The 11,481-nt window shown below is 42.8% G+C and overlaps 1 protein-coding gene across 1 annotated transcript in view; it reads right to left on the reverse strand.

The window, feature by feature from the left end:
• Positions 1–10,773, reverse strand: part of LOC144497756 (testicular spindle-associated protein SHCBP1L-like) — a 60,074-nt gene extending 49,301 nt beyond the window's left edge. Inside the window, exons 1-2 of the mRNA XM_078219195.1 lie at positions 10,486–10,773; positions 3,141–3,290 (exon numbers count right to left, since the gene is read on the reverse strand). Of these exons, the coding sequence (XP_078075321.1) occupies positions 3,141–3,290; positions 10,486–10,773 (438 nt within the window). The remainder of the gene's footprint in view (positions 1–3,140; positions 3,291–10,485) is intronic.
• Positions 10,774–11,481: the final 708 nt, after the last annotated feature.

Here is an 11,481-nt window from a genome sequence, read left to right on the forward strand (position 1 = left end):
CTATCAAACCACTACAGAAAAGTTGAATAGGAACAAATGCAAATCGGTCACCCGGCATCAACATAGGAAATGGGAAAAGACAAAGGCACAGATGACTCTATGAAGCCCTCCTCACTAACACGAGGGGAAAAATTGGGAGAGCTGCCTCACAATCAAGCAACAGCCTGACATAGGCAAATTCAATGAAAATCAGCCAATGTCCCAGACTCTAAGAGCACCATCCTTGGATTTGTCCTGTCCCAAGGTGGTAGCACAGTGGTATACAGTATACAGGGAGTGGGCCTGAGAGACATTAATGTTGATTTTGGACCCCATGAAGTTCCATGGAATAAAGTCAAACAAGGAAACCTTCTGCTGAAAGCTACCTATCGCCTTACCTTAACTGATGAATCAGTGCTTTTCCATGGTGAACAACACTTGGAAGAATCAATTAGGGTAGCAAGAGCACAGAAGGACAGAATGCACTCTGGGTGGAGAACTTCAATGTCTAACACCAAATATGACTCAACAGCATCACTACTGACTGAGCTGGCTGAGTCCAAATGACTTATCTGCAAAACTGCACGTAGAGCAGGTAATGTGCTATGGTTTCAAAGTATTTTATGGAGCCCGCCTGGATCATAAGTTTTGCATCTTGAATTTGGCTAGGATAAGCATGATATGTTTCACTTCAGGTATGATTCAAATGACCCACTAGGGAGGTTTTATCAAACAAAGTTTATTTAAGAATATAGTTAACATATATAGTCAGAAAATTAGCAAGAACTTTTATCAATTACAAACAAGAAACAAAACAACCACTATAATGTATAACCCTTAACAAATATATCTAATGTGTACCAATCAAACCAATCTCATAGACAAAAGACCCTTTTCACAGGTTTAACACATCAAAGACTAATGCTCACATGATACTGGACTTGAGTCCTTTGGATGAATGTTGTGGGCCTCCTGATACTCAGAACAGTTTGAAGTCAGACCAACAGGGAAAGACTCTGGTCAAACCACAACAGCAGATTCTCTCCTTCAGAAAGGCTTTCAAATAACTAGCAGAATTTCCAAACAAAACAGGGAGAGAGAGAAACACTTCTTTCCAGCTTGCTGTCCCTTCGAAAACTCAACTTTAACTGCAGCCAAACAGAAAATGAAACCTTAAACTCACTGGAAAGGAAAGAAAAACTGTCCAGAAACACATGACCATCCTCCCAACAATGCAGGATCATAAAACAACCCACAGTTAATATAAACAGACCCCATTTAAGCTATTGAAGTAGCAATAAAAGGACCCCTCATAGACAACTCGGCAGCAATGAAACCAAACTGAAAAAGGTCTGCTTACAACTGCAGAGAACAGGATTTTAAAAAAACCTTTCCTAGAGGTGCACTAACATCACAAATGGGAAAACAAATTGGAGTAAAAAACCTACTTGATCTTGACCTCACTAATCTACCTGTTGTAATCGTACAGTAAGTTCTCACTTAGTTGGAAAATCATCACTTGAAGTAAAATGACTTAAGTGAAATATTTTACATTGTTAAATTTCTACATTGATAAATGAAATAACCTAAAATCAAAAAGTTTAAAAATATCAAAGAAAAATGTAGCTTCCTACTTACAATACCTCCAATCACTGCCAATCCTACTTTCTGAACCTCCTGGTCCCTAATCCTCCTGGTTGCTGCCGATTCTCTCCCTCCCCAATCCTTTGAGCTGTGGCCTCTCCCCCTCCCCGGCCTGAGTTGTGGCCTTTGCCCCTCCCCAATATCCGAGTTGCGGCCTCTCCCCCTTCACCACAGGCATACAATGGTAGTTATGATTACAATACATTAGTTGTACTGCAGCAACTCACCAAGTCTCCTTTGACGGCATCTTCCAAACCCATGACCTTTTCCACTGAGCATGTATAACAAATGCATGGGAACCCCAGCTGTAAGTTCCTCTCCAAGCCACACACCATGCTGACTTGGAGCTATATCATCATTCCTTCACTATTGCTGAGTCAAAAACCTGGAACTTCCTTCCTAATAACACTGTGAGCATACCTACAGCAAATGGACTGCAGCAAATCAGGAAAGCAGTTCACCACCATCTTTTCAAGAGCAACTAAGGATGGGCAATAAATCCTGGTCTTACCATCGACACTCATACTCCATGAAATTAGAGTTTCTACCAAGAAACTACAAAGGGTTCTGAACGTAGCCCAGTCCATCACGCAAACCAGCCTCCCATCCATTGACTCCGTCTACACTTTCCGCTGCCTCAGAAAAGCAATCAGCATAATCAAGGACCCCACACACCCCAGACATACTCTCTTCCACATTGTTCCATCAGGAAATGAGGGATATGGGCCAAATGCAGGCAACTGGGACTCGCTTTGGGGTTTTTTAAAAAAAAGGGCGGCATGGACAAGTTGGGCCGAAGGGCCTGTTTCCATGCTGTAAACCTCTATGACTCTATGAAAAAGATACAAAAGTCTGATATCATGTACCAACTGATACAAGAACAGCTTCTTCCCTGCTGCCATCAGACTTTTGAATGGACCTACCTTATATTAAGTTGATCTTTCTCTACACCCTAGCTATGAATGTAACACTACATTCTGCACCCTCTCCTTTCCTTCTCCTCTATGTACTCTATGAACAGTATGCTTTGTCTGTACAGCGAGCAAGAAACAATACTTCTCATTGTATACCAAAACATGTGACAATAATAAATCAAAAATAACATTTCAACTTTCCCCTTGCCTGCATTGCCTCCATCAATCAAATATTATTGATACTACATCAGTTCTTAAAGATGAATGTCCCAATACCAAGAAACATCAACCAAGGAAGTTCCCTGATTTAAACTTCTGTCAGTGTTAAGTTAGTCATTGCAGTGGTAAGAGCACATCAAATGACCTGGGTGTCCCTGGCTAGGGCAAAAAAGATATTGCTGGGGAACCCTGCTCATTACCATGATCCAGTAATCGTTACTCATTAAGTGTGCATGTCTGGGTAACAGAATATGGCCCTGATTAGATGCCCCATCATGTGACCAGTGATTCATTAAGCAGGGTCATATGTTTTTCCTGGAGACTTACGGTCAATTAGGCTAAATAGTCATGAACAAAAGTTGTCAGTTTGCAAATGTAACCTACCTCAACCAAAACACCAACATAAGGTATAGATCCTTCATCATACTTTACAAAGAATAGCTCAGGATTTGTTTTCCATACTCCTAACCATGTACTTCTTGCATGGAGCTTTTCGGTGAGATACTTGCTCATTGCTTCATCTGCTTCTTCTGCCTTTGTAGAAATAAAAAAAATATTTTAAGCTTTAGTCCACATAAATGACGAGGCACGCAACAAATACATTTAATCTATTTGACAAATATGTTCTGTAATTCAAGCAAAACTGTCACACTTCATGATCTTTAAAACAAAATTGGTATTTTTCAATTTTTTTTATGGCAGACTTCCATTATCTCATTCAAGTTACTATTTTTCAGGTGTTCTGTGCCGTATATTCTATGTATTCTTCTGTAATATTCTGTAAACTGTTACTCAATCATTGGAGAAATCCCAATGAGCCAGATCCTGTCTTCACTTGACCTTGACTTGTGTACTTTCCAGCAGGGTGAAGATAGATAGCTATTATGTGAATCCTTGCTAATCATTTTGCCTCCATAACTCAATCCCAGCTGAGGTTGCTACTGGGCAGTCAGATTCCAGCAGCTCGATAGATCGTAACTTCTATTTTTTGTTTAAAAGACATGGATGAACAGATGGATGGACAGCCATTTAACTTATAACAAAAGAATAAAGCATTTATTAAACAAGAAAATATTAACTATAAAATAATACTCCTTCACCCCAACTATACGTTTACAGGTGTGTACAGATTTATAAGGATTATACAAGTTACAAAATATCTTATATCTTAATATTCTCAGTAAGTAGACACCCCACACTCTGAATCCAAGTGACAGATTCCACCCAATACAACTTCTGTGGATTTCTCATCAAATCTCCCCAGATGCTTGTCAATTGTGAGCCAACAGGTCTCACTGGAATTCTGACTTACGTACAAGGCTTTCTAAACTCCTGTCGAAGTACACAATTTGAAATCTTCTCCCACATGACTCTGTCCCTCGGATGCATCCACCAAGGATCCACACCCAGCACTTCAACCTCTTTCAGTATTCCTCTGCTTTGGATTGCCACGTGCATTCAAGCTGCCACACAATCTTTTAGGTACCCAGCTATGCCAACAGAACATAGAAACATAGAAGATAGGAGGCCTTTGGCTCTTCGAGCCTGCTCCGCCATTCATTATGATCATGGCTAATTGTCCAACTCAGTAGCCTAATCCTGCTTTCTCCCCATAACCTTTGATTCCATTCGCCCCAAGTGCTATATCTAGCCGCCTCTTGAATACATTCAATGTTTTGGCATCAACTACTCCCTGTGGTAATGAATTCCACAGGGTCACCACTCTTTGGGTGAAGAAATTCTCCTCACCTCCGTCTGAAATGGTCTACCCCGAATCCTCAGACTGTGACCCCTGGCTCTGGACTCCCTCACCATCGGGAACATCCTCCTTGCATCTACCCTGTTTAGTCCTGTTAGAATTTTATAAGTCTCTATGAGATCCCCCCTCATTCGTCTGAACTCCAGTGAAAACAATCCTAACCGTCAATCTCTCATCATACATTAGTCCCACCATCCCCGGAATCAGCCTGGTAAACCTTTGCTGCATTCCCTTGAGAGCAAGAACGTCCTTCCTCAGAAAAGGAGACCAAAACTGGACACAATATTCTAGGTGTGGCCAGACCAAGGCCCTGTATAATTGCAACAACATATCCCTGCTCCTATACTCAAAACCTCTCACAATGAAGGCCAACATACCATTTGCCTTCTTTACCATCTGCTGCACCTGCATGCTTACCTTCAGCGACTGGTGCACAAGGACACCCACGTCCTGCTGCACATCCCCTTTCCCAATTTACAGCCATTCAGATAGTAATCTGCCTTCTTGTTTTTGCTTCCAAAGTGAATAACCTCACATTTATCCAAATTATACGGCATCTGCCATTAATTTGTCCACTCGCCGAACCTGTCCAGATCATGCTGAAGGATCTCTGTATCCTCATCACAGTACACCCTCCCACCCAACTTGGTATCATCTGCAAACTTTTGAGATGTTACATTTTGTTCCCTCATCCAAATCATTAGTATATATTGTGAATAGCTGGGGTCCCAACGCCGGTCCCTGTGGCACCCCACTAGTTACTGCCTGCCAATTTGAAAAGAACCCATTAATTCCTACTCTTTGTTTCCTCTCTGCCAACCAGTTTTCTATCCATCTCAATACACTTCCCCCAATCCCATGTGCTTTAATCTTGCACAATAATCTCTTATGCGGGACTTTGTCAAACACTTTCTGAAAGTCCAGATATACCACATCAACTGGCTACCCCTTGTCAACTCTACTAGTTAAATCTTCAAAGAATTCCAACAGATTTGTCAAGCATGATTTCCCCTTCATAAATCCTTGCTGACTCTGTCAGATCCTGCCACTTCTTGCTAAATGCTCCGCTATAAAGTCCTTGATAATGGGTTTGAGAATTTTCCCCCTTACCGATGTTAGGCTTACTGGTCTATAATTTCTTGTTTTCTCTCTACCTCCCTTTTTAAATATTGACCACTGCTTCAGAGGCTATATTAAGGTGTCACCAACCTTAGGATTACTGCGGACCTCTGGCTTCTCACTAGCTGACTTCTCAAGGTCTGCACCATGCAGCTGTCTTTAACTGGGAGCCTCTCTCTGCTCCTTTAACTTCAGTGAACAGTACCATTTCAGATTCTGGTTCTTTGTTCCTTTGACTTCAATCTTCCAGGGACTTTTCACTTTTCATTCCTGTTTTTTGGAACTATCTGTACTTTAAGTTTCTGTGAGTTATTTTCTGCCCTTTACTCTATTGTCCTGCCTGTCCTGGCAGCTTCTGTGAAAAGTCTCTTGCTTCTTTGTGACCTGGTTACAACTGAATGCAAACGCTTCTATTTTTCAGTGTGGGCCTCTGGTTACTAAGCAACAGCTTAGTCTTTTTAAAGCTCATAATTGCTTCTACGTCGTAAACTCTTAATTACAATACAGGCAAGTTTAAAGTGAAACTAAAATCTATAGCCGTGTAGGCACTTTTGTTTAACATAAAGCGGCATGGTGGAACAGTGGTTAGCACTGCTGTCTCACAGCGCCAAGAACCCAGGTCCGATTCTGGCCTTGGGTGACTGTGTGGAACTTGCACATTCGCCCTATGTCTGCATGGGTTTCCTCCCACAGTCCAAAGATGTGCAGGTTATGTTGATTGGTTATGCTAAATTGCCCCTTTGTGTCCCAAGATGTGTAGGTTAGGCGATTAGCAGGGTAAATATGTGAAGTGATGGTGATAGGTCTAGGAAAGATGCTCTGTTGGAGATTCAGTGCAGACTCAAACGGCCAATTGGCCTCCTTCTCCACTGTAGGGATTCAATAATCCTAGGCTAACAAAAGTTTTAACCCTTTCCTTGCACACAAATGTATTCCCTGCCTAACCCCAGATTACTTTATATGATTTTATTTAAGAAAGGACATAACTGCAGCAGAATCACTTCAGAGAAGGTTCACTCGACTGTTTCCTGGAAGGAGGGAGTTAGCCTATCAGGAAAGTTTGAACAGGTTTGCCCTGTATCCATTGAAGTTTAGAAGAATTACAGATAATCTTACTGAAATATATAAGACTATGAGGGAACTTGACAGGGTGGATGCTCCTTGTGGGAAGGACTAGAATGAGGGGAACCATTTAAAAATAAGAGGCTCCCATTTAAGATGAAGATGAGGGGAATTTCTTTCTCTTAGTCTGTGGAACTCTCTTCTCTAGAGGCAGTGGAAGCAGGGTCATTGAATATTTTTAAGGCTGAATTAGATTGACTCCTTTGTCAATCAAGAATCTAAGGGCATAGGGGATAGGAAGGAAAGTGGAGTTGAGGCCATAATTAAATCAACCATAATTTTACAGAATGGTGAAGCAAACTTGAGAGTCGAATGGCCTACTCCTGGTCCTAATTCATATGTTCATAAGATTGAAAGACACTAAATGTGCATGTACATAACATTTAAAATGACAGACAATTCTCTAAGTTCCACTCTTTTTAATGTTTCTCATTCAGTGCCCAAGCATCAAGATTTTAGATAGTTTTGCACCATTATTTCCTTTTTATGAATTTACTCATAGCAACAAAAGTTAAGCCTATCCAGTTGGAAACAACATACTGTGAAAGATAATTCTGTACAGAAACCTATAAACAAGTTTTATTAGTACTTATTACAGAGCTATAGCAGTTGTATAACATACATCAAAAATAAATAAGCCACCATCTAAACGGGAAAAGCACCATGATACTGTTCCTAAGAGGTATACAGAAACCTCATGGATCATTCTGCTGTATACTAAATTTCATTTTGGCAAGGATCCCTCAGTTCAAAATTGCTTGAATTTGATCTTAACATGACTAATTATGTTCTATAGAACAGATTATTTTACTGTTAATGTCAGTTCACTATTAAATATGCAAAATGTTTACAGTACTAGAACATATTAGCTACATGCAGGGATGTTCATGGTTCATATGTTGCCATGAATCGCAATATAAAATCTTGAGCAGGTTACAACTGTCAGGTGAAATCAGTTCCATATTCTGATCACTATTTCGAATACCACTTTTGTGCTAATAGGACATTTTATTCTACTGTGGGTCTGATCTTATTTAACAGAAAACATTGTGAAATGGCAGGAATCCCGATTGCCTGCTGAATCAGGTGTCACAGCTAAAAATGGGATTCCTGTCGGACATGAAGACATTTGGAATTCACCCGGTCTGTCCCACTGGTCCAGAGTGGGCAAGAACCTCAAAATTATATAAAACCTCTCATTGATATATCATTAGCGGATGGCCCATTCCATGGCCAACTGCTATTCATCCGCCACTCCAGTGGGAACTCTACTTGGGTGGAGCTTTGGTGTAGTTCATGACCAACGTAGACCTGGTGTGTTCGCCCCAAGGATGGTGAAGAAGATAAATCTAGTGGCCATGTGCCCTTCTGTTGCTGCCAGACTGCAGAGGGAGCGCCCCCAAGGATCCTGGAGGTTGGGTGGGCTCGAGCTAAGGCAAGGGTTGACCTCAGCACTCTCCTCCATTCTGGGGACTTGTAGCTAGACTGCCTTTTCTAGTCCTAATGGTTCCCTGGGAACTGGAACAGCAGGCTAGTAAATGTAGGGACTGGGAAAGAAAATGATTTTGTTAACAATTTGTTAGATGTGTCCGGGAAGGCTTTTTGATACAGTATGTTGACTATCCAACCAGGGAAGGGGCCATACTAGACTTGGTATTGGGGAATGAGCCAGGCCAGGTGATCGATGTTTCAGTGGGGGAGAATTTTGAGCTTAGCGACCATAATCCCATAAGGTTTCAGGTAGTCATGGATAAGGACAAGAGTGGCCATCGGATGAGGGTGCTCAATTGGGCGAGGGCCAATTACATCCAATTAGACAGGAACTGGGGAATGTGGATTGGGAGCGGCTATTTGAGAGCAAATTCATGTATGGGAGGCTTTTAAAGATGTGGAGATGCTGGCGTTTTAAAGGCCAGTTGATTGAAGTGCAGTACAGGCATGACCCCGTAAAAAAGGAAGGATAGCAATGGCAGGATTCGGGAACCATGGATGACAAGGGAAATTGTAAGCTTAGTCAAAAGGAATCATACAACAGGTCTCGGCATCTAAAAACTAACAAAGCCCTTAAGGAGTAAAGTGGAAGTAGGAAGGAACTTAAACATGGAATTAGGAGGGCTAAAAGGGGCCATGAAATGTCTTTAGCAAACAGGGTCAAGGAGAATCCCAGAGCAAGAGGGTAGTAAGAGAAAGAATAGGTCCACTGAAGGACAATGGTGGGAAGTTATGCGTGGAGCCACAGGAAATGGGCAAGATCCCTAATGAGTACTTTGTATCAATATTCACCAAGGAGAAGGACATGACGGATGTTGAGGTCAGGGATAGGTGTGTGAACGCTCTAGAGAATATCAATACATCTAAGGAGAAAGTGTTGGGTATTCTAAATTGCATTAAGGTAGAAAGTCGACTTGTCTACCTTAATGTAATTTAGAATACCCAATAATCCCAGGTTACTGTGGGAGGCAAGGGGAGAAATAGCTGGGGCCTTAACAGATATCTTCACATCCTCTTTGACCACAAGCGAGGTTCCAGAGGATTGGAGAATAGTCAATGTTGTTCTCTTGTTTAAGGAAGGAAGCAGGGATAATCCAGGAAATTATAGGCTGGTGAGCCTGACGTCAGTGATGGGGAAGCTTTTGGAGAAGATACTGAGGGGCAGGATATATGCACATTTGGAAGAAAATGGACCAGTTAGTGACAAGCAGCATGTTTTTACATGGGGAAGGTCATGTCCCACCAACTTGATTGAGTTTTTTGAAGAGGTGACAAAGATAATTGATGAGGGAAGGTAGTGGATGTAGTTTATATGGACTTTAGTAAGGTGTTTGACAAGGTCCCACATGGCAGATTGGTACAAAATCACATGGGATTCCGGATGGCCTGGCTGGATGGATACAGAACTGGCTTGGTTACAGAAGACAGAGTAGCGGTGGTAGGGTGTTTTTCAGAATGGAGATCTGTAGCTAGTGGTGTTCTGCAGGGATCAGTGCTGGGACCTCTGTTTGTAGTATATATAAATGATCTGGAGGAAAATGTGGGTGGTCTGATTAGTATGTTTGCGGATGATACAAAGATTGTTGGAGTTGCTGACAGTGCTGGGAATTGCCAGAGGATACGACAGGATATATATAAATAGATTGGAGACTTGGACTTTTCAACAATTAAACCCCAACACAATTTCCCAGAACAAGTAGTATAAGTGACAGAAATTTGGAAAAAAATCGAAGCTTATGTATGAGGGGATACAGTAAGAAGTTTCACAACACCAAGTTAAAGTCTAACAGGTTTGAATGAAGTCCATTCACCTGATGAAGGGGCAGCGCTTTGAAAGCTCGTGCTTCCAAATAAACCTGTTGGACTTTAACCTGGTGTTGTGAGACTTCTTACTGTGCCTACCCCAGTCCAACGCCAGCACCTCCACATTATGTATGAGAACTGTGCTCTATGCGACTCAACAACTTGGCATTGTTATTGAGTGCCTGAGTGTGTTTTTAATAATTGGTCAGTTTTTGCAAGTTTGAAGGCTGGCATGCAAGTGTACAATAGATGGGGCCCAGAAACCAAAGTTACAATCATCCTTCCATGGCCTCCCCGCACCTTGTGCCTCAGCTATTGCTCCTGGTCTTTGGCTACCTGTGTATCCCACACTTTCCTTTCCCTATCACCTCCACCCTACTCATCAAACTCCTCCTAGTTGCTTAAATCCCTGTTCCCTCCAATTTTGCTTTATACCTTGCAAGAAGCTAAAATCTGATCACAGTACAGGTTCATCCTGCTCTCGGGGGTGAATTTGACGGTTGACACATAAACCGGCGGCAGAACATTCGCTTCTTCCAACTCCTCGGACTCCGCCGGTCTGCACTTCATCTCCCGCTGAGCCGCTCTCACCGGCCGAGGGGAGGAAGTCAGGAGTCGACCAGAGCTGCTTTCACCGGCGCTCTTGTCATCCAGCTCAACTTCTGCCGAATGGCTCATTTGCACCTCGCAGGCGATATCCTTCTCGGAAGAGCACGACGCCATGTCACCGCTAGCCCGTTGCTCTCAGCCCAGTCCAACCAACCGCCCACAGGAGCGCGCGGTGCAGCCCGCCTGAAACCGGGCCGCGGGGTGGGGGCAGAAGCTTGAGGGAAGGGTCGCAACCGCGCGAGAGCACGTCCCCTAACAGGCAAAACGACAAAGGAACCATTTGACGTCCAACGACACGAAGAACACGAGACAATGGGCGCGCGCTGGGGCGCAGGCGCAGAACTGAGCGGCGGGCGGAAAGGGCGCACGTGCTGGGCTCTGCTTTTAAATTGGCGCGTGCCAAGCGGTTTAGTAACGGCCAAAGCAACAAGCCTTTTTGCTGCGGGATAAACTGAGCGCCCGGTGTTTACTGCATTGGATTTCTTTTTTGTTTGCATTTTTAGTGCCTTTTGTTTCTTATTTTGCGCTGCAGCTCATCGCGCACACACATTTCCAGCTGTAGAGCGTTGGCTTCCTTGATTCCCCCCGCCCCGCAACATGGGCTATATTCTTCGGCGAGTCCATTCTACACGGGAAGACAACAACCTGCAAGGTTCGTCGAGGATAATTTTCGATGTGCGGATGTTTGGTGCTATGTTGCAATGATGGGCTCAAAATAATTACATTTCTGAACTAAACTGAATTGGTGGGCGTTTTGTAGACGCGACCGGCATTGATAATTACTTCTTAAAAAATTCATTCATGGGACATGGACGTTGCTGG

The sequence above is a fragment of the Mustelus asterias genome, chromosome 8, assembly GCF_964213995.1.
Source record: "Mustelus asterias chromosome 8, sMusAst1.hap1.1, whole genome shotgun sequence".
In the NCBI taxonomy this organism is placed as follows: Eukaryota; Metazoa; Chordata; class Chondrichthyes; order Carcharhiniformes; family Triakidae; genus Mustelus; species Mustelus asterias.